The sequence below is a fragment of the Dermacentor andersoni genome, chromosome 2 (genome assembly GCF_023375885.2).
Source record: "Dermacentor andersoni chromosome 2, qqDerAnde1_hic_scaffold, whole genome shotgun sequence".
Lineage (NCBI taxonomy): Eukaryota > Metazoa > Arthropoda > Arachnida > Ixodida > Ixodidae > Dermacentor > Dermacentor andersoni.
In genome coordinates, this window is record NC_092815.1 from 79,941,669 (window position 1) to 79,969,584 (window position 27,916).

General features: G+C 44.9%; 1 protein-coding gene across 1 annotated transcript; it reads right to left on the reverse strand.

Annotated features, from left to right (window-relative positions):
* Positions 1-1,372: 1,372 nt before the first annotated feature.
* On the reverse strand, positions 1,373-9,168 carry LOC126541778 (cytochrome P450 1A2-like). The gene is made up of 5 exons (XM_050188707.3): positions 8,949-9,168; positions 6,748-6,873; positions 5,086-5,190; positions 4,039-4,170; positions 1,373-2,526 (listed from the first exon to the last, which is right to left on the reverse strand). Exons 1-5 carry the CDS (start codon positions 9,088-9,090, stop codon positions 2,168-2,170), a joined length of 864 nt encoding a protein of 287 aa, XP_050044664.2. The 5' UTR covers positions 9,091-9,168; the 3' UTR covers positions 1,373-2,167.
* Positions 9,169-27,916: the final 18,748 nt, after the last annotated feature.

The following is a 27,916-nucleotide window of genomic DNA, read 5'->3' on the forward strand; positions in this document are numbered from 1 at the left end:
TGTGCTAGGATTTTGAAATTCATATCGAAAGTGACTCAGACTTCTTTTAACGTAATTACGAGTTACGAAAGGTTTAGCGATGTGTCTGAATGCACAACAAAGAAAGTTTCTAGTCAGTTCACGCCTTTTTCTTCCACAAAACTGAAGAATAAAAAAGCGCTCGTGTGACAAATGCACTCGTGTGAAGACGATAATCATCGTTCCTTTTTTTTTCTCTTCTTCGGCGTTCACAGAATTGCACAGAAGGAATTTGTTTCTCCTTGACAAACTGTCAATCAGCAATTTTACAAGAAAATAGTAACTGAATTAAGAAGGAATGCGTGAGGAAAACGCGAAAAAGGTTGGAATGCTGGTGGCTGGTTTATTCATAACAACATCGCAGTTCACGCTGCTTTTGTAATGACGGGGTATTTAGCCTCTCAAGGATGAGCCGGAGTTGACCACGTACCCTATTAATTAGACGGAGATGTCTGTGATATGCCTTCTTTATTTTTAAAGAAAATTTATAAATAAAGAAGATTTACCACTGCGCATGAGGTGAAGACAACTTGGCAAGGGTCACTCGACTGCATTAAGCATAAGGACCTCCCGACTCGCTTCAAACAGTGAAAGAAAAGGTTTTACAAATGTACTGGCTTCCTTAGAGATTATCTGAAATTGTTCTAAATATTTTGTGTTGTTTTGAAGACAGTCGCTATTTTTTTAAGGGGATGGGGTGGGGTGCCTTATGTACTGTGACACCCAAAAAATTGAAACGAAAGCTAACTCAGACAGATGACACATATTATGTCATGTGTGCGACATGTTACGACATGTTGTCATCATGACATGTTATGTCATCTGTGTCGAAGAAACCAATGTTTCTCCATACCGAGAGTTCAATCTAGGTTCCTGGACGTATAATGACGGTGAGCTGCATCTTCGCGTACGATGGCGTGTCATCATTGTCCTGTTCACCCTCGTAGTCGAGCAGGTGCCGTTGTTCTGGCTATTGCCCCTAAAGGTTTAATTTGAGTTACGCACTAACATTTATAGATTGCATTTAAGAATTAACGAAGCTACGCTTATGCTTAGCCTCTGCGAATATGTTATTATGGAGGACAGTATCACTGAGTGCACTGGTAAACTGTTCAAAGAAAGCACAGAGACAAGAGGCTCTTGAGTTTTCAGGAAAGCTGATAATAGTTTTCTCGCTAAAGCTTTAATATTCAACTTTTTTATTATTGTAAGATAGCAGCTGTATCGGCCTGATATCACAGTTTTTCACTTGTATATAGACCTACTATCGCTGAAGAATGGACGAGGGCTTTTAAAGCATCTTGAGTACACGCTTTAAAAGCCTAGAACTCCAAGAATTGGCTTCATAAAGGTCAGAAATAGTATAATACGCTGATTTTATGTATTTTTGTAACAATAACTTGAGATCCTTACATAAAGCGCAGGTACAATAGCACCTATAGAGTCCCCGACATCAATCTTTTCACAAGGTACTTTACTTCACTTTTAATTACCCCCCCCCCCCTTCCGCGGCAATCCTTCTGCCAATTTAGTGATATTCCCCCTTCCGTCTACTTTATTACCGAATAAAATGAGCTTGACAACACATAAATCCATTTCACGACGAGTTTAAGTATGCCGTAGCTTTCGCAATGTAGCCAGTGCGAAGTCATTATTGGCGGGCTAAGGGCAACTATAAAACGCGATATGTTCGTATCATCACAAGCCCGTTTAGACCTCAACATTAAAAGACGGAGAGCTAAGAAAAAAGATCCTGAATATGGGTGGGGTCGTAGATACTTAGCCGTCAACTTCCCCCTAAAAATTCGAAGGTAACATCCACAAATATCATTGTCCTTGACAGTACCTTCAATTTGGCCTTGAGCCCATGTTACAAGGGAATCGGTGGGAACTATTGTGGTTACGACGCCGGCAGGGCCTCTGCGCGTGCTCTCTAATCATGGTGAAATTGGTTTATTAAATAAAAAAGCTTAAAGACTTCTCCGATGCTTCTTTTTTTTTTTTCACATAAAGGGTCGAGCAAACTGTTTTCCTCAGCAAAGAAGGACGGCCTAGCAGAAGCCGAGGTACCAATCAAGCACATCAATATGCCATTCACGTTTCGTTCGTCCACCACAGCACACAATAAGGTTTTGTAAACGATGTCTTTTCATTTCATTCTCTTGGCGACGATTACACGCCGGTCTGCCGGTGCCAGCAGCAGTGTTGTGCCGTCGGTTCGCGTCGGGTCATAAACCTCACCAGGCGGCAGGCTCCAGGTCGTGCGCTGCATCAGCCTGACGAGAACGTAGAAGAGAATGGTCGGTACGAGCTTTTCCGCAACGCAGCGTCGGGCGCCCAGTCCGAAGGACAGCAGCGCGGATTTGTCCTTGGTGAACAGCGCACCCGTCGAAGCGTCCAGGAACCTCTGGGGCTTGAAGGATAATGGATCTTCCCATAAGCTCGGGTCACGGCCAGATTTGTATATGTTGTAGAGGAGAATAGCGTTTTTGGGTATTAGCACATCGCCTGCAAAGACGAAGTACGACTTCTGTCAACAGCGCCATTGCTTATTCTTCGCAAAAGAGATATGCGCTTACCGCCTTAACCGCTTTTCTTGTGGACGGAAACCTAATTAGTTTGATTGAGTTCGTAAATTCTTGCAAGCTCTACTTACACTGAGTGTTTGCATTTAGGAGTGCTAAGATGTGTGGACGTATACTTGCGTTTTTTATTGCATTTTATGCATAACTTCCAGAAGTTAACACGAGGGCTTGAAATGCTTCCCATGGAAAGCTTTCCTTTTTTACGATAACAACTATATGGACACTCCAGGCCAATTTCTGCCGTCAGCGTCAGCGACACATAACGCGACTGAGCGCACTCGCGCGCGTCCTATCTTAGAGTCAATCTGCGGCGGGTGCAAAGGTAACCCGATCCGAGATAGCTGATGCTTTTGTGTGGGGTGAGTTCTTGCGCGCCTAGTTAGCGATGACGCGAGAGGCACCACGAAGTAGCAGTCGCTCGCTGCTGCTGCCGCTCTTCCTCTCCCTATGGCGTTCCGGCACCAAGTGTCTGCGGTCATCAAGTGAGATTAGTTCATGCTTTCCTGTGCACGCGTAACACCATGCTTGTTAATTTAGTCATTTTACGTGGTCGATAAAACTACTGTCTTTACTTCGCATAGCTGTCTAACAACTTGCTATCACAATCGATGCTTCGTCTTTCCGGTTAAACTGCGACATTTTTTTTTCTTATTACTCCGGCGAAGAAATTTTACAGCCTCTTCCATTACGATATGGACCGATCTCGCAAGCATACAATGCCGACCTTCGTAGCGTTATCTGCTAAGAGGAAAAGACAGGGGAACGTGGTGTGATCCCAAAGGCGCTGCAGTCGAAGAGAGCGTCTCAATGTGTTAGCTGCCACAGGGCCTGAATGAGAGGAAATGGCATGCTCCCGCTCGTGAAGCACGCGAAGTATGATTAAAAGTCTGTGGTAGAATGGCAACTGGCCAACTCGCACGTGCTTAGACCGTGCTCTGTGACGTGACGTACAAGCCGGTATCTCAAAGAACTAATTTGTAGGAGTTGGCACGAAATAAACATGCCTGCGATCGTGGCATAACAGTAAGCCACAAATTGGGCACTGAGGGAGATTCGGAGCGATCGATGATTGTGGCCAATCGGTTAAAGCACCAAAGGGAGGGAGGGAGGGATGGAGGGAGGAGGGGCGGCGTTGTGCTCCGGCAGCAACTGCGCATTCCGCGACCGGGCTGATTAAGCTGAGTAAGCTTCACTTTAAACATATGTTTACATGGTGGCTAAGTACATTATCGTAGTGATACGATAGAGCATTATGACGAAGTACACGGAGTGTGGAGATGCATATGCTGTTGTGGTACTGCAGAGCAATTTAAGCGCCCACACATTTCCGCGCATATCAAGAGCGTCGGTTTTATTTTGTTGTTGCTTTAACCGGCAAATCACATAGGCGCATTCCACTACTCCTGTATTTCTGAATGCACACTTGCACACTTGCCTAGCCATTCGTCATTCTGCACTCGGCGAGGCAACCCCAGCAGGGCGGGAGGGTACAGTCGCAGGACTTCCAGGATGCAGGCCATTGTGAAGGGCAGTCTATCCCTGTCTTCCATAGTTGGTCGCCTCTGACCTGTAGGAAGAGCCTTCTCACAGTTGACAAATAGTTCCCTCCCCTCTCTCCCCAGCGTAGGGTAGCAAACCGTATCTTCCCCTCTGGTTAGCCTCCCTGCCTTTCCGCTTACCTCTGTATCTTTTTTTTAGTGCCTAGTCTTTCGATATTAACCTGAGCTTACGGTTTCGCACAACCTTGATCGTAATACTAGTGGAGTGCCTATTTACTGAACCTCAAGCAAGTCACTATTCTCGCCAATTTCTGTTGCAGACTCTATGAACGCTCAAGTTCCAAACATTCCAGGAGCTGTCCTAAAAACCACCGCCCGCCGTTCAACGGAAGTTTTTCTCATTTCTTAAAGGTGTCTCACCACCACCAATTAACAGGGGCACGCTTTCAATCGCACTAAATGTTTCGGCGTAAGGCGTAGCGATTGCGCACGAGAGATGGGCCACTGCATGTGACGCCACCTAGGCAGCTCCGGCAAACCACCCTTGCACATGTCACTTTTCTCTGATCGTCTCTTTGCATTGCCAAATGCAAATGACTGCATGAAAGAGGCTCGAACGCTATGACGAGTGCTTCGGAGAAAAAAACCTTAGGGAGGTCATGACAGTTATTTCATATCTTGTCCATCTTGTAGAATGACCCCCAAGTGCAATTTACCGTGTCCACAGCCTGAGCCCCACCCACCATACGGGCAAACGTGCACTTTGGCCATGAGTAATGCGGCCACAAAATCTCTCAGACAGACGGCGCCTACTTCGGGTCAGTCTAATGTAGGAAGGCCAGTGTTTTGACATTACTCCCTTGATAATTCACAGTTTCATGAATTCTGACAGAACCACTGGTTTTCTTTCTTTTTCAATGATCTGTAGTAAAACGTATACAATCTTTTTACGGACAGTATGAACAGACAATATTGTCATGTACCAATTACAGTGTCGATATCACTCTGGACTTTCCTCTGGATGTTCGGGTTGCGTACGAGCTCAAGAAGTAGCCAGTCAGCGGCACTCACTGTAGTGTTTAGGCCAGCTGCAAGCAAAAATAGAAGGGGAGCGCTGCATGTAATCAATCGATACATTTATATTTCTTTAATCAGCATAGTTCTAGTGCTAACGAAAACGATGTGGCTGCTTTTTGAGTGGCAATGTGAACAATAATAAAGACGTAAGAGGCACACCTATAGAGAGCTTATCTTTTTATGTAGCTTACATCAGCAATCTTAGCGAAAAAATACAGCTTGTACTTACAAATACATTCTTACGATAGACTTGTTATTCAGAGTAGATGCGAGCCTATTGTCATGCACTTTGCACATAATATTACCGAAGCCAGTCGGCGAATGGCAAAAAGTACTCCAGGAGTCGAATTTGTGCCACACGTTTTATATTATGAGCAATATATGCGTAGTGTACTACTGCAGAATTAAACCTTTTTTCCGGTTATGACAATGCTGCCACTGTTCAGCGTTCTTCACCACTCAAAATAATTGATACCGGCATTAATAAGTGCAGTCAATTTCACGTGATAGCGCTAAATTAATATTTGGGGGTGGGACAAAATCACTGAATGTCCCCTACTGAAGATACGATCATGATATGCAGCGCCAACGTAGACATAAGATACTGTTACGGAAGGATAAAAGAAGAGAAAGGAAGAAGATCGCGAGACGCTGGCTGCTGCGGGTTGTTGCGGGTAAGCCATCTTAACCACATTGACTCTGCTTGTATACATATATATTGTAAATACAGTCTGTCTTTCCTCCCAACACACCCGTAACAATATTAAGCTGCCTGTTAGAGATGAATTCTGAAATCAACTTCAATCCCGCTGAAAAGTAATCTCGAGTGCTCGGAAGTTTGAGGTGTTGCGAGCGCTAAACATCATCGGAGTAACAACAGCGCCGGAGCTTCAGTAAAATAATCTAACAGGTCATAAGTGTTTCTCGAACTGCTCAAAGCTGACACAATCATGGGTGCAAAATGCGCCCTCTGTCTGTATCACTAGTTTGGCTCAAAAGCACGGGCACTCCAATTGAACTGTCTCAAAAACATTAAGACCTCGGTGGGTGTGAGAAAGGGCTGACTTCGCGCAATGTCAAGCTGATTATTGTACCCACGCAATCGTTAACACAGACCCTGTATCAGCTCTATATAACTAAAAGAAACTTGTGGAATCCAATTTTTTTCCACACGCTCTCTTCAGTCACTCACATCTTACACACCACGTTCCCCCAACACTCGTTACATAAGGTTACCTGGCTAAAAGTTCATTTTGGACTTCCAGATGAAAATTATCCGTAAATAATTATTAACTTGCATTATTGATTTGCTTATACAATTTAGCTTTCTTTTCAATGCAGAAAGAACATGTAGTTCAAATTACAATAGCCGAATCAAGGCATTATTTTAAAGCACTGACCATAGGTAGTTTTAAATGTTTCTGCAACGACCCTACTAGCTCTTCTAACGTTCTTAAAAGAGATCGTTATACAAAAAAAGAAAAAAATCAAACTACGCCATTAAGTTTGTAAACGGCAGCTCAGTCATAGAATCTTTACCTTGCGGAGACACGTCGAGACACACCTACCTTCGAATAAGTTCAGCACAATTTGCATCATATTTCTTTCGGTCAAGTAGATAGCGTCGTTCTTGTCTTGTTCGATGGCTTCCTCTCTGGCAGCCAAAATAGCGTGCACGAAGTTGAGTTCTTTACCTGCGCCCATCGCCCAGTATTCGCATTAATTGTGAGATATCTATCTATGTTGATTTAAGTGAAAGCAAAAATTTTGATGCAGACTTGAACACGCATGGAATACCGTGTGCGGTCTTCAACGCGTGTTCGAATAACAACGAATAACACTCGAATAACAACGACAAGAGACAGGATCGACGGAAGGAAACGGACGAAGCACTGGATAATAGCAGCGTGCTGTGGACTGGGCAAATAATAACAACTTAAACTTGCTAAGACTGCTGGGCATATTACAGAACTGCGTTATACCTTTACCTTGTTTCATTCTGTTCTGTTATAAATAGGAAAAAAAGGAAATATTCGGCTGTGCGACGTGATATCCATACCTCGTGTTTTACGAACGCTCGCATTCAGTTCAAACAGAGATTTTCACTGAAATTAAAATAGAAGTAGTGAATAATGCAATATAATATGTGAGCAACCGCTGCATCAGCAGAAGGCTCTCGATATTCTTGTCGCGTACTGACTTAAGATTGTCGCAAAACGTTTCGAATTAGGGAAACAAATTATGTAAATTGTTAAGGTTCTTCCCATGCAATCGCGATACCTTCAGCGTGTGGGTTTCGACTTGCGCATTAATCAGCCTAGTTCCGCAATTATTCAGCCATGTATTAACGGTCGTCAAATTTGACCGTGGCACCACACAGGCCGCCGAGTGTAGCAGGTATACAGTGCAGATTCGACACCAGGGCAGCAATCGCTGGATTGAATTCCTGACGTCGAACACGCACACGAAAACAAAATTCTATTTGATTTCTGCACTAAAGTAAGTGACCGCAGAAGCTGCAGCTGGTCAGCCCTGCAGAAACAGAGAAAGGAATCACAAATAGGCGTGAAAGAGGTATGCCGTGATCTTCGAATGCCCTCCTCCTGACGCTTTCCTCGGCAGTGTTATCAAACTTGGTCCGTTGAGTCCTCTCGTTCTCACGCCTGATCCATGACATGACGTGAAACGTCGCTAAACCAAGTGCATCCCTGCGGCTAAGAAATCAAAAATCTAAACTGCAACAGAGAGGTTTCTTTGCTCTACACCTGATCAGCGCCGCTTTTCATGGGTAGGTTCTGAGGTGTACGCGCTTTCTTCAACGTGAAAAAGCGCTTCAGTTCTCTGTCCTTCGTCAGCGCGCACATTTTAATGTTCGGGATTATGAAAGATATTGGGACCACAACCGCAAAGGTTGTTGTAGCACCGTGCGGGAAGGTTTTCCTTATACAGCATATCAAAAGCAATAGAAAACACACACTGTTCTTTAAGTCCAATGAAAGTACCAGACGCACAAAATTTTAGACACCTCTGACCACGACGATTCTAAAGAACGGTCGACCGGTGGCGTTCTGTCAAAATTCGATGTTGAAGAAGCCTTTGGCTTTATTGGAAAGTTGTGTACACTTTTAGGTGAAGCCGACTACAATGCAATAAATGAGGTTTCTACCCTCGAGCCAGTGGATTGCAAGTTCAATAGGGAGCCCAATGAACCCTTTCAAAATTGTAAAGCTAGCCTCTCCGCGAGGCAGTTTGCCAAACTACTGGATAGTCAGTTTTGCAATCGTCACATGCGAGCGCTGGTTGCCTGTCTTATGGCATGAAAGATAGACGTGGTTCTCGTAATGTAGAGGGAGAGAATAAACATGTTTATTAGATAACTGAAGCTTTCTAGCGGCGTCCTCAATTCCAGAATGCTTGGAGCTCGAGCCGTGCCCTGGACCCTCGCAATCAGCCGTTGCTGATCCTCGAGATCGGAGCTTGCCAAGGCTCTCTTCCAAAGCTCGTTGGTTTGATAAAGGTTCGGAGGATGTAATGGTGCCTGTCTGCAACCCCCTACTATGGTCCGGCGCTTCCTTACTACTGTACATTCTGAGCAAATCTCAGGACACTGCAGTAAGTAAGGGTCAATGCTACCAAGAATTGGACAATGGACGCATGACCATGATGCTCCGAGTCCTGTTTTTCACCACCACGCCAGAGTTTGCACTGACCCCGTGCAGACGGAATAACACTAACAGTAAGACCGTAACGTCTGGCAACCTTCCCTTACCCTGAACATACTCGTCTTTGGTCTTGTCGTACAGGCGGCTGAACAGTGCCAGCAGTTCATTCATGTGGCGACAAAAGGACCTCTCCAGGCGCCACTGCAAGACACCAAGCCACGGGGCAATATCGCTCTGCAGCGGAGACATGTCGGGCAGACCTCGGTTTATGTTGGCCAGTTGCACCAAGTCCGGGCTGTTGACCTCGAACCTGAAATAAAATGAGGATGTATAACCCCACAAATACGCACCGATTTAAAGGTGCCAAGGGAGTTGTTACTGACCACACCGCTGATTTCTTTACGGTATTAACAGAAATAAAGATGAATGAGGTAGAGAGACCTTAAGGATATCTGAAGAGCTTCGCCTAGTGGCAGGTCTCGCGCGCTATCTCTAAGTGAGATGGCGATTGGCAAAATAAAGTGAGGTAAATAATTGACTCGCCCTCCCGACCCTGCGAAAGTGGATTCCCAGCAAAGCTCTTAGAAAACCACTCAGATGCCATTCTGCCTAGTCTTAGCACGACACCGTTGTTGAGCATTACAATTTCGCACTCTTCAACGCTCATCGCATTCACTCTGCTCCCCGGGAGTCTTAATTTTGCGTGGTGTACCCATAACGGTCTTGCAGTAAATTGAATAATTTGCTAGGAGGTCTCCCTCTTATATATATATATATATATATATATATATATATATATATATATATATATATATATATCCTATTATATATATATATATATATATATATAAGAGGGAGACCTCCTAGCAACTTATTCAATTTACTGCAATATATAGATATATAGATATATATATATATATATATATATATATATATATATATATATATATATATATATATACATATATATACATATATATATATATATATATATATATAAGAGGGAGACCTCCTAGCAATTTATTCAATTTACTGCAAGACCGTTATGGGTAGACCACGCAAAATTAATATATATATATTATATATGAAGTTCGGTGACGGCACTCACTGATTCGTATGCTGCTGTTTCCCCTTTCCCACTGGAGCAGCTTAGGCAACGGCAACCTTTACCGGAAACACAAGCGGGGAGGATGAACGTGTCTCGCATTGTTCACAGGCGCCTTATCATACATCGTGCGGTTTTTACGCTTGTTTTGTGCTTTTCTTTATTGAAGTGAATACTGAGGTGCATGTTGGATGCCTGATCCAAAAGAAATATGCACTTTTTTCGGCTCTTTCTTTTTTTCTTTTTTGGTGCTGACGGGCACGAAAAATCCCCACCAACTAGAGTCTAATTAACAGTTTCGCTGTAAAAAAATCGCAGTTTCGCCCGAAAGGAGAACCACCGATTGCTACAGCAAATTTGTAAACAGATATACGAAGTGAGGATGGTAGTTTTATAGGCCGTATAAACTTGGAAACATTCGCTTTCTAACTGAATTAACAAGCATGGCGTCAGCGCGCACAAGCAAACATGAACAATCCAATCGATGAGCGCGGACACTCACTTTGAAAACGGTGGTGTGAGCAAACGCGGCAGGAGCAGCGAGCAAAGTGACCTTCATGCTGTCTCGCTTCAACGCAAGAGCGGCTAGAACACAGTACGCACAAAGGTATGAGCTGTCTGCCGATACCTTTCGAGATACGGCGCACGCGACCGCGCGCTACCGTGCAAAGTACGCACCGGTCACGAAATGCGCAGTTGCTGCCGGAAAACAGCCCCCCTCCTCCCCCTCTCCCTTCACCCCACGGCCTTCCGCGCGACGGAAGACGGCGCGCTAGCTCTCCGCTTTCTCCTTCGCGCGCGTCAGATTAAGCCGCGATCGTCGGCTTCCCTCGCGCGCTTTCACTCGCACATATGGCATACGACGCGTGCACTGACGCGTGGCGACGGTGTTATCGCCTTTGCACTTTATACGGAACATCACGGCGACGGCGAAAAATACGCCTGGAGTGTCCATATAATTTCTATCGCAAAAAACAAAAGCCAAACATACAAATATCCTAATACATACTCTAACTCAAAAGTTATTTGCAGTCTGAAATAATAAATTATAATGATAATTCAGTTGCAGACGTAAGATAAGAACCACGATAAAAACATCACCGAAAAGAGAAAGGGAGAGTTTATTTGTAATAAGACAAACGAAGATCGCACAGAAGAACCTTTTTTCGCACACATGAGTTTACCAAGGCCAGCAAAACAAATTAGTAGACATTATATGACTATCCTTGCCGTGCGTCGTTTCTAGAACAGTCATGTGCGATTTATCGAGTATATTAAACACGTTACAAGATATCCTGCTTTATTATGATTTTTTAAGGTGAAAGCCTTAACTCTGCGTTTCAAGGTCGCGTTGTGGGGTACAGAAAATATCACGTGACCGAAGGAAGACCAGAAGCGAATAAAAGCGTACCCATAGACATAGAGCTCCTTAGAAGGTGCATCGGGAAGCTTATAGTAGGGTTAGGCCAACGGAAATTTAGGGGTTGGTCAAATTGAAATTCGGAGGTGGGACAACTGAACTTTCGGTGTTGGCCAACTTAAAATTTGTGTTTTTATTAAACTATTGCGCGCACAAAGACAGGACGTCAAACGAAGAAGGGACACACAACATGCGCATGTTGTGTGTCCCTTCTTCGTTCGACGTCCTGTCTTTGTGCGCGCAAAAGTTTAATAAGAACCATGCACAACCAAGTCGCCCAAAACGTAACGCTTTTAAAATTTGTGGGTGGGACAACTTGGATATTGTGGATGAGTCAACTTGAAATCTGAGGTGGGTCAACTGAAAATTTGGGGGTCGGGCAAATTAAAATTTGGGGGTGGGCCAACTTGCAATTTGAATGTGAGCCAACTGAAATGTGAGGGTTGACCAACTAAAATTTCGTGGTGGGGGTGGCGGAACTTACATTTGGGGGTGGGCCGACTTGAAATTTGGGGTTGGCGCAACTGAAATGTGGGGTAGGGCCAATTTGAAATTTGGGAGGGGACCTACTTAAATTTGGGTGTGAGCCACCTTGAAATTTTGCATGTGGGCGAACTTGAGATTTTGGGGTGGCCCAGTGTACAACTGAACGCTGCTGAGCATCCTTCGAGTTCATGCCCCAACTTACATTTGGGGGTGGACCAACTTCAATGTCGTGGCGGGCCTACTCCAAATTCGGGGTTAAATGGCACAACTGAAACGTGGGATTGGGCCAAATGGAATTGAGGGGTGTGCCAACTTGAAATTTGAGGGCGGGCAAATTGAAATTTGGGGTCGGGCCAACTTGAGAGCTTGAGGTGGCCGAATGTCCAGTTGAACGCTGCTCAGCGTCTTTCGGGTTATGAATACCTCGCGGGCAAGCGAGCGCCTTGAGACGCTTGGCGCGTTTTCATTCGACCTTACCGAGGTGCAGTCGGAACGCAGGCTAGAGGGAGGTTGCGTGGTCAAGGAACGCGCGCATGACACAGGCTTGCGAGATCGACAGAGAGGGTGACATGGGATCGCGCAACGGCGTTGGATCGCGGCGATGCACTCTTCCCTCACGCAACGCCTCACGCGCTACTCCGGACGGCCGCTCTGCTCCGTTGTGGCACGCTCGTGCCCGGTATTGCGGCTCAACTGGTACGATTGCATTGAAGGGGCTGGACGTGGCGAAAAAATCCGACAATTGTATAATAAACCCTGCGCATGTTTTCCCACCTGAAAGGTCAAGGGTAGACGCGCATAAGCTATAGAAAGCAAGCAAAACTAAGCAAAAACCAAGTCCCAGCCCTGCCAAACAATGCGTTAGTTCACAATTCTCATAATTTATTTAGCTTCTTTTAGCCCTGCTAAGTCTTCGTGAATAGAAACCACCGCACGCTATTACGCTCTTTACGGAATATTTAATATAAAGTATGGAGAACTGCTCTGGCACACATACAACAACGCAGTGGCACATGGCTTAAAAACAAAGGTTACGGCGCTGAGCACACGAGGACGAAGTGAGACACAAACGACACATCCTCTGGCACCCGTGTGTGTTGTTTGTGTCTCACTCTGTCCTTGTCTGCTTAGCGCCCGTAACCTTTGTTTAAACCCCCATATTCAGAAATGCATCTTGGAGACCACGCTTGACTTGAATTAAATGACGCCTGTCGTGAGTGCACCAAAGAAAACGCAATGGGCGTCTTCGGCGCGTTCCCATCAGGCGTCTATCAAGTCAAGCATGGGCTTCAAGACGCATTTCTGAATACTGAGGCAAGTCCTGAACCAACTAGCTCAGCAATAAGTTTTGTTAAAATGGCATATAGATTGTGCAGCTTCGAGTAGTGCTGGCGTTCGGGGTTGAGACGAGGGCCAGTGTCAACAAAGTCAGTGACTTTTCAGTTCGTGAACCCGGGTTACGTGAAAGTGTATGGATGCTATAGCGCACACGACGCTATCGGCCCTAGGTGCGCCTAGACGCCTACACTGTCCGCATCGCAGATCGCATGCAAAACAGGGCTGGCGTGGCTGCGCCATACGCAGCAGCCGCCGGAGCAGAATGCCCCTTGTAAACATTCGCTATCTAAATTACCTAGCATAGTGTCAGCGCGCGCAGGGAAACATGAACACTGCACACTCGATGACCGCGGACATTTGTTGTCAAAACGCTGGCGTGATGAATCGCGATAGTAGCAGCAAGTGAAGGGACCTTCATGCTGTCTATCACTTCACAAACTGGGCGTTGAGAACACAGCGCACGCAAAGCTACGAGCCGTTGGCCCATCTAAACTGTGCCCTCGAAGCAGATCGCTTTCAAAATAAAGCCCGCACGACCACGTGCAACCGCGCCGGGGTACAGTATGGTGTTACCGCTGGCATGGTAGTACCGTTCAGTACCGCATGTTGGCACAGTGGTAAGGATAGCGTTCACGCATTCTTCCCTCGTGACAGCCAAGACTTTGAGACGCTGCGCCTCTGGTCGCGGCATCTGCGACCTGAGGTGGTGGCAGGCGCTGCACGGGGTTCCGACTGCGTTGCTTGGGGAAATGGCGCTCAAAGTACCGGTTGGCTTCCGCGTATGGGTAAAGCACGGTGTTCAGGGGGAGCATGTCTCATAAAGGCACGTCCACGCTATCGGCAAACGTGCCGTAACGGCTAACCGGCCTCCAGGGCCGCAGAACGTCTGCCGCGCGAGAGATTTCAAATGTAGACTCCACTTCGGCCAGCGCACCATCCGCCGCACAACCGACGGACCAATCGACGACCGTGAAGATACGCGCCTCTGCCACCGGCGACGCAAACATAGGCTGCAGCTTCTGTTCCAAGCATAATCATTCCCACTAGATAAAGTAATGCGCGAATTGTGTGTACATCTTATGAAAAATGATATTTACTGTCAAACGTTAAACACGAACGAGAGCTCCGATACTTGTTGAGCTCAGCTGCAGTGCACGGTTACCGACTGCACACGACCAGCGCCGCTATTATTAGCGTATTTTCTTCTTTATGTATAATAATTGCGAAGAGCGACAATAGCGGTAAGAAGATATTACGGCTTGTAAGGGTCGGTGATTCATTCCGAAGCGCCGTTAGCTTTAGCTTTGAAGTGAACCGGAGAAGCCCTAGTGACTATATTGGGCGCCGCCGAGCGATCAGTGGCGGTGAGGCTGCCGTCGCGACCACTCCTCGGTCTCAGAGTGGCCACTTCGCTGTACAGCTGTCGGGCAAATGGGTCCCTGGCACATCGTCTCTACGGCAAGGAAATCTTGCCGTTCGGCGATCCGCGAACGGCAAACGGCGTGCGGCGAGTTGCCGTGCCGGTAACGTGGACGGGCCTTAACAGACTGCTACATAGTGCCGCAAATAACCACCTCCGAATGCATGCTCAACGTATTCTCGAATAGTAAGCGGGTTTGGTTCTTCATAACTTTTTTCCTTATCAAATAATAGCAAACATTTCAGCAGCGCAATTTTAGGCACACGCCTGTCAGACTTTGAGTTCGAAGTGATGGTTCAAAGAGTATGAAGGAAACTTAACGATTGTTGTCCTCAAATTCCTGCGCTGTCGCTGCCCGTAGTGCTAATTAAATACGCAAACGAAAGTTGCAGACAAACCGGAGCCAGTATGGAGGCCCATGTACCTTCTTCGTTCGCATGCTTCGCGGCTTCTGACAAACACCGCCGATTTCACGAGCTGGCAAGTTACGCTTCCGCGTAAAAGAAACGCTAACTCTGTTTGTATGGTCAAAGACTAAGTTCTCTGTGCTTTAAGCAGGGAGAGACAGCAAGGTGTCAAATTGCGTTTGCTGCGACGCGCGGCGCATTGAAAAGATAGCTGCTCCGACTCTTTTTTTTATCTTATCTTAAGCCGACCACGTTCAACGATAGACGGACCACTGCTGAAAACTCCTGTACAAACAATTTCTGAACACTTCAGTTTCACAAAGTCAGGACTGTCACAGCGTACACAGATTTAATCAAAGTTGCAAACGGCAACTGATTGAAATGAACTGGAGCGTAAAATGCTAATGTCATGTACGTACATACGTTGATGACGTGAAGGAAAGACAAATAGCGACGAAATTAACGTCCAAGCAAACCATTCAATAGGGTAAAAACTCCTTACTGCACATTGTTTAAGTCCTGCGAGCTTGTGGCCTAAACAAACATCGTCGTGTTTGCCTAGACAGACTCGTGTTTGTTTACACGTTCGCATTAGTGCTTCGTCAGAATTAATTTTCTTCTCCCTTTGGATTCCTCGTTATTCTTTTGTTTGTTCCCTTTGCTCTTAGGTGCCTTGTTCTTAGGTGATGTGATATCTTTTCAGAACCGGTAATGCGTAAGCATTCTTTGGCGAGTTCCCCTAGCCCTGTCCCGTGAAAAGTGTAATCTGCACAAAAATGCGTAATTTTCAAAGACATTTAATCGTTATGATAGTGTAAATGTAGATGATTGGTAGCTTTTGCGCTATAAGGAAATGTTTTAAGCAAAAAGATAAAAAGAGAATATCTATAGAGATACATCGGGCTCCTTAAACATGCAAGGGAAGCTTAGTGTAGGGGTGACCCAACTGAAATTTGCAGGTGGGCCAACTGAAATTTGGGTGTGGATTAACTTGAAATTTTAGTAGTGGGGCAACTTGAAATTTGAACGTGCGCCAACTAAACTTTGGGAGTGGGCCTAGTTGAAATCTGGGGGTGGGCAAAATTGAAATTTTGGGGGTGACCCAACTTAAGTTTGGGAGTAGTCCAACTTAAATTTGGCAGTGGGCCAATGTGAAATTTCGGGATGAACCAACTTGAAATTTGGACGCGTGCCAAATTAAATTTCGTAGTGGGCCAACGTGAAATTTGAACGTGGGCCAACTGGTACTTGGGGGTGGGCGAACTTGAGATCTTGGGGGGGCCGAATGTCCACTTCAACGCTGCTCAGCGTCTTTCGGGTTACGAACACCTTGCCGGCAAGCGAGCGCGTTTTCATTGGACCTTAGCGCGGCGCAGTCAGAATGCAGGCGAGAGTTTTCGGGGTCAAGGAACGCTCGCACAACACAGGCTTGCGAAAGCGACAGCGAGGGTGACATAGCATCAGGGCGATGCACTCTCCCCTCATGCAACGCCTCACGCGCTAATGCGGCCGCTGGGGTTCCCTTTCGACCGCTCTACTCCGTCGAGGCGCGGTCGTGACCGGCGTTGCGGCTCAACCGGTGCGATCGCATTTAAGGGGCCGGACGCGGCGAAACAATCGGACAGTTGTATACGAAACCCTACGCATATTTTCCCACCAGAAAGGCCAAGAGTAGACACTCATAAGCTAGGAAACGCAAGTAAGCAAAACTAAGCAAAAATTCAAAGCCATTCCACTTTGTGAAAGTGGATGACCAGTGGGACTGTACAGATATGTTTCTAACAAATATATCGACTGAAAGTAATAGGCACATACCACAACGAATTTTGTTTTTTCACGATATTTTTGATTTGTGAAATTTCATACTGAATGCTTTTTTTTATTTTTAAACATATTTTGTTTGCTTTTGTAGATTTATTATTTGGTCACCAAGGTGACTGTCGCTTTATGATCGCTATGATATACGGCCAGTGGCTCTGTGACGACGCTTGAAATGTTTTTGGCCAATGTGAGGTTTATACACGACCGATGGTGCGGCGTGGGCACACTAATGTTTGTGTAACATCGGATGATTTAATGCCGAACCTTTCCAAGAGAAACGCGACGAACCACGTTCCGTCTGGCCGAGATAGCTCTATGTTGAAATCACCGTCAATTACAATAGAAGTGAAGTTAGTAGGGGGCGATCCAACCAAAGGTGCATACGCTTGGTGTTTGCAGCACGATCTTCGTGCGTATTACGTGCCGCTCGCCGTCGCCGCGCACATTCTCGCTTCTGTTCACGGCGGTGTTCTTCGTAATCACACGGTTCCTCCGCAGACTCACCACACGCGGCCTACCCATTGCACGGCTGTAAGGGAACTGATATAACGTTACGTAGTTTCCTTATGAAGCCTGTGACGTCGAACCGCAATCCATAATCATCAGTGTCTATACCGGTTCTGATTTTTTATTACATTTTTTTATCACAACACGTTTTCACACTTCTCGCGATTAAATGCAGCTGGGGCATACCCGACGACACGCTTTTGCTTTATGCTTTAGCTCTTTTAGCTACACTTTTGCCTACGCACACAAGCCACCAGGATCTAGCGCATAACAGCTCTGCTGTAAAACGAAGTCACAGCCGTGCCAAACAATGCTTACGCATTAGTAGAAAATTCTCAGGATTTCTGTAGCTTTTTCTGAATATGGTGCCTTAGGTGGTATTCCGTGAATGTCCACCTAGTGGACATGTCCATTTCATCTGATGCTAAAGTCAAGATTGGCTGGGCTGGGTTACGCGTAACCAGGAGACACGCACATGGAGCCAATCAACACTTCAGCAGCAGACGAAATGGACATGTCCACTAGGTGGACACTTACAGAATAGCCCGCCTGGTCTCCTGACGCGCGTTTTTCATGTGCCATTTCTTTCCCTGATATAATGAGTCAATTAGCCTAGCAACATGGTTTATCCAATCTAATCGGGATGGGAGATTATTCGAAGTTTCGAATACGAATCGAATATTACACGCTAGCTATTCGTATTAGAAAATGAACTAGTGGGCATTTTCGAATATAGAAAGCACCCAAATGCTTCGCAAGAACCGAAAATTAAAGTCTGGCTACTGTTCTGTTCTCCGCCTGCTAAACAAAGTGCCGCAAGTTATCAGAAGTGGAACAACGACAAATGCTTTCGGTACAGTGCAGAAAAAAAATGGTTAATGGGCTGCAACGCCGGAACCGATGGAGACAAAGGAGGCACACAAAGTGCACAGACACTGCGCTGTCTTTATGTACGTTGTGCGCCTCCTTTGTCCCCGTTGGTTCCCGCGCTGTAGCCCTCTACTAGGTTCAACCAACAAGCCCAACTAGTTACTCTGGTTAACGTAAGCTTTGCTTTCAATTTATCGGCTGAAATTTTCATGACAACCTGTGGTTTTTGCTTGTAGTCGGTCACTAAGCGTTTCCTGCGTTCTAGTCATGTAGCAGTTTTATCTTTTACGCTAGAAGTGATATATTCCTTGCAACTGGCCTTTTTACGTGTTTCGGCGGCACACCAAATCCTTCAGCAGCTTTCTTTCTTTCTTTCTTTTTCCACAGCTTCTGATTTTTTTTTAAGAACCAATTATTTAGCGTCCTTACAAAGCTAGTTAATACAGCAGGCAATCGTGCTTGAAAACATTGTTTGCAACCAGGATTTAAATATGTTGAGAGGCTATTCTTGCAGATCATTTAATGACAATTAGTGATCTTACATTTAAAACAAATCCTAATCGTCCGTTATAGCTGGCTGGGTTTTTTTTTTTTCGCTAGTCAGCACACGCATGGTACCTAATTGAGCCAAAATAAGTATTTATGCTGTAAATATATGCGTCTGGCATTTCACTATTCGATATTTGATTCGAGCTGTAAACAGCGCTAAACAACAGGACGAAGGGAGGGACACAGGCCACAGTCCAAATGCGTACTGTTCTGCAGTTGATTTGATTCGATATTCGATACTTTCTATTCAGGTTCAGTTCTTGTTCGAATAAATTTATATTCGCCCCTCTCTAAAATCGAATAAACCAAACTTAATTACAAACTCCGTGGAGACCATCGGTGGTTAGGAATGATAGTCACAAGCCTTAGGGTTCTCTAACAGTGTCCGAATATTTACTTGTGGACGATACTTTCGCATTCCCTTTCGCACATAATTAACGTTATATTCTTCTGACCGCTTGCATCTTGCTGTTCTGCCAGGCACTAGAAATTTAAGGTTCCTCTGTGGTTATACGTCAGGCTGTGCAGACTTCTACGGTGCAAATTCGTTGTTTATGCATACTTATATCTTTATACATCATCAGCAGCCTATTTCTACTGCAGGACAAAGGCATATATATATATATATATATTCGCACTATTTAGAATTAATGAATGCACATTTTCTATGGCTGCCGCGCAAAATAGAAAACACAAGTTTGAACAGACTGGTGGGGTGGGGGTTCTTACTTTCTGCTGAATGTCGATGCCGCCGTTATGTTGAAAATGATGAACAATAGAGGATCTCTCGCTTTTACTGTAACCATCTCGCCATGCAACGAATTTACATAGGCATCGACGACGTCACAGCAGAGTACTTCTAGGTTTTCGCTAGAAGTATGCTTCCTGCAACCATAACGGGAAAAAGATATCAACATCTTCGCATAGGAATTCAAAGAAAAAAAAAACACATCAAATCGTTCTATTGCTACAAAAGGCATAGATGCACTTTAAGCATCGTCTAACTATAACGAGAACCTTCCTTTAGAGAATACCCCTTACCTCACTGCAGCCATCGCGACTTTTCTGAGCGCTTTCCACGTTAGGTTTGCATCTTCAAAAATGATGTCATGATCTCCTTTCTGCTTGTGCATTGCCCCTGCAAGCGAAGCGTGTTTCTTTTTTTTTTTTTTCTAGAGCATCCCGCAAAAGGCCTTTATTAAATGTGAAGCATTTCTTGGCGAACATTCGCCACTTTGACAGTCTCTCCTTACGTATCTACTAGCCGCCTACGGCTCACGGTCGTTTTGTTAACTTGGTATGTACCCTAACTGGCATGGTATGACAAGAGTGTATGACGAGCATAAATGATCGGCCATGACACGAATGTTATGGCATGTGTGTCATATAGGTTCTGCAACAGCTGCCTACGTCTTGGTTCTCTCATGGTCGTTTCGTTGTTTTGGTAGTCTCCCCTCACACTGCTTCGAACGACATCGATTCCCACAGGGCGTGGGATCTGCGGGATTTTTCATTAATGTACTTTTCCTTACGGTTTAGACTCCCCAATATGCCTGAGATTTAGATCTAGATATTGCATTGGAGGCTAGCGCACAAAGTGGCTTTCCAAGCTGCATTTGCTTTGCTTTCTCTTGCGCTGTTCTTTTCTTGTGAGTTCAACTGAAAACACTTATCCTAGGTTGCACGCGTGCCTTGGGTAAAGCAGTAATCAAATGTCAAAGACTAAACGTTTCGTGAGTGTCGCAAATCAACGCCGTTTATTGCGCATCTTAAACAATTAAAGATATTGGCGAAAGAAAATATGAAATTTATGAAGCAACAAGGTTTGAGGGATATATTGTATGATGTTCAATGTTTGACGGACGCCTGTCTGGCCGGGATGGAACATGGTGAAAAGGTAGACAAAAACCTGGGGAACTACGCCGACCAAAGTAAAATTTAAAATAAAAGAAGACGTTTCGGCGGCCACGTAATGGACTGGGGGAAGGCACGTGTCCTTGCCACACACTCTGAACAGGAGCGATGGCAATCTGCCGTCAGTGCAAGCACGCTGCCTGCGTCACGTGTTAAAGACTACTTAAACAAGCTGCTCAAATACCTGTGTTTATTTAACCTGTCAACAAGGCCTGTCAACAAGGGAGCCGAAACGCCTTCCTTTCTTTTAAATTTTACTTTGGTCGGCGTAGTGCCCCGGGTTTTTTTCTACCTTTTCACGACATAGTGTACAAAGATCAGGAAGTATGGTTCACGTTAAAATATACACTTTTTTCCACGTCTGTCACTTCTAAACCTATAAAGACAGTCGTACGTCCATAACAAAAGACCACTAACAAGTACGTGCAAAAAAAAAAGAAAGTGTACCGACTAACAATGAAAATTAAAATAAATTTATCATGATTGTATGTATAATGTATATGTTTGCATTTGGTTGTAATGTTGACAAAAATACGTAATTTGTAAAGTGTATGCTACAAATTTACATGATCTTGCAATCGTGAACGAGATGTAGGGGAACCCAGGGGCTCAATTTTCGTTAGCCACAACCATTTGAAGTGAGCAGACAACAAAGTCAAAGAAAGCATATGGGAAGTTATTTGTACTTTTAATTGAAGCGTAGAAATGATAAGCTGGAGGAAATTGAAAGTGCGCGAAACAAGTTTTCCGTCGGTGGGAGCCTAACCTACAACCTCGGCATTACGCGTGAACAAGATTAAACCTGAGGAGATTAGTCAATGCCACTCACGGTCTTGGCGGTGGTTGTGGAACATCCCATGTCAAAAGGATGTTCCACATCCAACGCCAAGGTCATGAGTGGCGCTAGCTAATGCTCCCCGGGTTCGATCTCGTACACATATATAAATACCGAAGAATGTGGATGTGGGAACAGCCGTCGCCGTAGCACAATTGGTAGTGCAATGCAGGCGTAATGCGGAGGTTGTGGGTTCGGCTTCCACCGGAGGCAAGCTCTTGTTCAGCCCACTTTCAGTTCTCTTCAGCTAATCATTTCTACGCTTCAAATGAAACTACAAATAACCTCCCGTATGCCTTCCTTGGCTTCATCGTCTGCGGGCTTCAAATGTACGTGATTGTGTACAATTGCACAAAGTTGATGAAACATCGCACAACTTAAGAGAATGTCACTTCTAAGTACGTTACGGAAGCAATAAACTTCCCCTTTGAACAGCCAAGCTTGTGGACTGCTGTTTCGTGATTCCATGTTAGCAAACGAAGATTAGGCACTTAAAGGCACACAGAGAGAACTACGTAAGACGAGCAAGACGGACACTCCTCTTGTCCACCCACTTTGTATGTAATTCTTTGAGCACATAATGTCCGACTGATAACTTCCGAAGTAGCCTGACAAAAAACCCTGCTGAGACTCACCCATATTACAAGGAGGCCGTCCACCAAAGGAGTTTCGCTTTGCTATGAACGCCTCCTTAACAATAGCGTGACTGCCCAAGACTACGACAGGCTTTTCGCCCATCCAGAAGGTGAATACTTCGCCGTACTTGTCTGTCCATGCCAAAATACTCTCCTTGAAGTGTTTTCTCGCTCCCACTGCTGGATTATCAAAGAAGTGGCAAAACAAGATAGAGGTTAACATTTGTGTTTTTCACCATTTGTATTGGTTTCCACGCCAGCCGATACACTATCGCAGGAACCATCCATCCATATAGGATTGAAGAATGGACGAACCATCCATTTGGAGAGCCCATAGAAGCTACACGAAGACGGTAAGCTAGTTTCACGACAATAAATGTACAGCAGGAACGCCGCTCACTACGTATCCACATGCCACTCTCAACAGCGAGCAATCGTTCCTTGAAGAAAAGTTAGGTGTTTCTTCTCCTGTTGCCCACGGGTGTACATTATTTTCGCAAAGCCATGTGTTTATTCACAAATCTTAGACGTAAAGCGCAAACCAATACTTTCTTCAATCGATAGTGCTTGTGCTTGAGTTTGCCGCATCAATTTCGACAGCGCAAAGCACTTTTACGCGGAGCTAAATATTGTTACATGTACTATGTTGAATTGCACTGCGTTTGTCGGAGTCACCATGGCCACGAATCTAACCAATAACCTTGCGTTTGACTTCATACCACAAATCCATATGTGAGATGCCATAGTGAAGAACTTGGGATCAATTCTGACAACCTTAGTTGGTGTGTTTGTTCAATGAGCATACACAAAGGTGAACGTAGGCTGCATTATTGCCGGTTATCTCAAGACGCAGTTAACCCAACCTTCCGCACAGAACACGCTCACACATAGTACAAACGCGTAGTACGAAAGCATGCTCATACAAACGCGTGTGCTAAGCTCAGTAAACGAGCGTTTCTGCACGGGTGTTCGCATAGTGAAACTTCTGAATCGAATGGAATACAAATATTTGAGATACATGACAACCGAATATCGAACATAATATCGAATATTTTCTCATTTCTAAAGCAACATGGAATATTAAGTTTGCGCAGTCAGTAAAAAAAATAAGAAAGTTAATGAGATCGGGCTTACAGGTATACATTGGGATATGCCAGTAATACCGTTCACAATTACACGTCCAGACAACTGAGGAACCTTTAACTGTTAAATATAGGGTTTCGATTATCTGAAGAACCATGGAAATAGTAGCAACGTAACAAGGAAGCAGGTACGCCACAAGGTACACACGTATAGACTTGTGTTTGATGAAAATAGAGAAGTGTCACACTACACCACCGCACGTTGTTTTAAATGTTCCCAAACATGGTGAGACTGGCCAAATGATAAAGCCAAACGAATTGAAATATAGGCTGCCTACAGGGTGCCATTCTTATTAAATGACTGGAAAATACCAAGCAGAAGTTGTCTGCACCCTGCACTCAGACAGACACTGGTGCCCTTGCGGAGCTGCCGCAGCTATCCTGCAGCAGGATTATTCCCAACAGTCCTGACATTCATCGTTCTGTCGACTTGCAGGCTCCAATAATTGTTTTTATTCCTTTTATATTCTGAAAAAAAAAAAAAAACATGCGGTAAATTCTATCGCTGAATTTCCGATTCGAATACGCATCGAATAGCAGGGACCATTCGATTCGCATTCGAAATTTCGAACATTCGCACACTCCTAGCGTTTTCGCTTTCCGCCTCGTCTGAATGTGGCCACCGCATCCGGGAACCGAAAACGCGACCTCGAGGTCAGCAACAGAACTCAGCAGCAAATGGCCCACCGCAGTGTTTAGCAGATCGGTAGGTCGCGGCTGGTCAAAAATTTGTTACGAATGCTTTCAAATAGGCGCAGACATGCGCAACTCTGCTTGAATATTTCACTCCCTGCCAAATTTACTTAGCTACGATGCTATCTTCTCTGTCGCGCTCTATGTTTTGAAAATAGGAAAAAATGTATGTGCACATCAGTTACCCGAGGGTGCACGGTGGCTGGATGCGAGTGTTCTAAACGTGTGTCGCGAGTGTTCAGTTCTGCCGCTGACCTGCGGTGCACAGGTGCCGTTGACACACATTTACATAGCGAGTGCGGGTCGACTGAGCTCCGTCAGTTAAAGTTGGGAGAGATGCTGAATGTTGCTGACACGCTGAGTGACGCATTTCCAGCGATTTCAGAAAAAGTCGGAGAATAAAAAAAAGAAGAAAAAAACACAGGACAGGGAGGACGCTGGTCGTCAATTCATTTGAATGCCGGAAAACACACCCGCATTGCACGCGGTAGGAGACGAAATAACTTGAATCGCGGCGCATGCGTCAGGCCAGTCGTCACAGATGTGTATCACACAAGTTTCGACGCAGATAGTAGCACTATTTCATTGTCAACGAGAAAGAAGCAGTGCTAATGCATTTGTCGCGCTGTTTTTTTTTTTTTTTATGTTGTAGGCCTCAAAAATCAATCTGTATTTTTTATCTTTGTACTTTCCAATAATACGTATTCTTTGAAACAGATGTGCCTCGCATTGCTACGGTGGTCTGCTAAGTTGCCGCATCCCGCTACTGCCCGTATCTGCACACCTCTGAGTCGGTCGTTTACGCAGCGCCCAGTCTGGCCTAGGTATCATTTGCCACGTTACAAGGGGATGCTATAAACAACACCTGTAGTACATGCAATCAAAGGCGGGGCGTGCTTTTTTTTTTAGCATACAGGTCTTTTGTGCCTGTTGTCATCTACTACTGGTGCACATACGAGCCAACTTGTCCGCCACGTTCTTCCGAAGCGCTGGAAATGCATCGGTTATCAGAAATTCAGCTATCCCAGCTTTCTGCCATAAGCTTTACTGACACAAACTCATACACTGGTTGGATACCGTTTCGGGAGCGCCTTTGTGATCCGGGTGCGTGGACTGTGGCATTACGAGAAAACAGGTCGAGTGTTCACGAGCGCGGCCATATTGTGCAGCCAGCGAGTGGGCAGTTCAAGGCAGCGATTGCCTCCGTCTATCTCTTTCTTTGTGTACATGTTCTAGTTGGCGCTGCTATGACCTCGTGACGTAAATTCGTACTTGAAAAATTTGGTTTGCTTTACAGAAATTACTGGTGCTGTAAAATTGCGGCTTATCACGATATCTGTATTGGAGTGCGACGTGACATCGCATAACCAATGCAAAACAATTTTAATAATGATGCTCGGGCACAATAAGACAAATATCATCAGCAAATGCTTTTGGAAACTAAACGCACTAGTTCAAAATATGAACTCCATCTAATGACTCACACAGCGTCTGCAAGCTTCAAGTGGCAGTTTTCAGCAGAGGATAACAATTTGCAATATACATATAAAGTTCAAGGTAACGGTATTTTACGCACAGACAATGGCGTATGCGGATTTTGATATTCACTAAAGCTGAATTACTTGAACTGTAGCATTAATACTGTTGTTTAAAGTACCAGAAAACTAGTTTACTAAATAGACGCTTAAACCACTGTGTCATCACGTTTATGTCATTATCTTCTACAACTGGTTGCAGCTGAACCAAAGAATGAAATTCTATCGATATTTTGTTTTTCAATGCTACCACGTGCGATGGTGAAGAGTATCGCTTACCAAGCAAGTTTCCGACAATAGGCCATGGAAAGGGACCTCTAGGGTGCCTCGACACGTTCCGGTAAAAGCGAACAACGTGCCAGATGACCAGCGCAGTAAAACCGATCACGATGCAAAAGATCTCCTGCGCTGATGTGTTCAGGTTCAACATCCCGAAGAAACTGGGCTGTGTGCAGGAATGTTCAATCACTTGTCAGCCTACAAAGAAGATGGTTGTCTCGAAAAAAGATTATTTCGCTTATCCTGGCCCACTTGCGTTTCCTTCATTTAAGCGCTCGCTCTCGAAGTTCTTACCGTCGAGCACCACACGCTCGTAAATATAACTCTGGCTCGAAAGTGCTTCAAGTAGACCACACCGTGCCGCCTGTTTTAGCACATATTTTATTAGTATTCCTTCTGATATTATTACGTTATGTGAATAGGATTCGCCTATGACACTATAGAAGCAAAAATATCTTAACCAAGCCAACTAGTACAAGCGAATCTTAAATGTACGCTATTGCGACAGAAAGAAAAAAAGAAACGTACTTGCTATCCGTCGACCGTCAAGGCGGCACTGAATTCCTAAAGCTTTTTGTTCGCAAGTGTGCTTTGCCATTGGCCGGCCGCCTTCACTAATAATATGTCCAGCATCGGGATTGGCTGGAATTTCCTCTTACAAACAAGTTTAGCATTATAGGTTTTTTGTAACTGTGGGCACCGCTTCTTACTTCTGTGTCTTGTTCGGCCGTGGCTAAGTGGTAATGCTTCGTACCCATCTATTTCACAGAGAAATATTTTCCTAATCAAACCAAAGCATTGTTCATGCCCTAAACTTGGTGAAACATTCGTTACTTAAGCATAATTACATATGCCAGAAAATCTGCCAATGAATGCAATAGCCGTACGCGAAATTTCGTCTCCAGTCAAATTACACTTAGAAAATGTGCTGTATTGCCACGTCTATACATAATTCATAAACACCTACCTGCATTACTCCATTGCGGAGACAGGTGTGGGGACCAGTAATGCCACATGACAAGTGAATTCTTGAGGACTGTACGCAAGCAGCGTAACCACTGAAAGGCCTAGCGCGACCGATACGAGCCTTAGTCAAAGTGAAATTGTCTTTTGCCGGGGCACCTTCCCTCGCTTCTCTCAATTTTCTTCGTGCCGTGCACGCCCCATATTCCTCTCTATGTTTCACACTTAAGGTGCTGGAAATGTACTGCAAAATGCGGCTGATTTGGTAATAACAGTTTCTTGAATAGATAATGCCTGGCTACTTCTGTGAGAAGAAAGAAAGAAAAAAAGAAGTGTTGGACGCATGTCATTCAACAGCCATCCCAGACAATGCGCGCAGATGCTTTCTTTTCGAGCATTGCGCTGAATGGCTCATGCTGACGCCGGTGCCATGTTATAAAAACTCCGATGACTTTCTTCAGTGTAAAAGCATTCAACTTGGCGGCGGCCACCGAAATTTATTTTCACGCTCTCTTTGCGGCAAGCTTTCCCTTTACAGACAATGGAAAAGAATAAAAATGAACGCTTTGCTGCTCCGAACATTCGCCAAATAACGGAAAATATTCTCTAGCAGTGACGCGGACTTCTCACCGTGATAGAAAATAGGCGGGCAAAGTTTCAGCAACCAACATTACAAATTTAGTTAAAGTAAACAAAAAATAAAGAAACACAAGAGAAGGGCACTACCGATGGGTAAAGCTCAAAACTACAATAGAATTCGCTAACACTGCTCTTACGATATTGCACAAGAGCCCTTGCCTCTATTTATTTTCCAAGCATTTCCTCAAGGCATATCGTGTCATGAGACGCTTTGGAGCATCATGCGAGACGGCTGTTTTCTTGGAGCCCTCGCAACCTCCGCCCCCTTTGCTCTACATACTAATTCTTCTTCAAGGTCTTGTCACATTTTAAAGCTCGAACTTTGCTGACATCTCGGAACAAACAAAAATGTAGGCTATAACAAGTGGCCTTTTCAACTTCAACCAACCAAAAAGACTCACACTTTTGCGCACTGGGCGTGCAGTTGGGAGGGTAACTACCATGTATTTATCAAGCTCCGACAGGACTACAAGACTTCTACGGCTACACATGTACTTTATGCAGTCACGGGATCAAC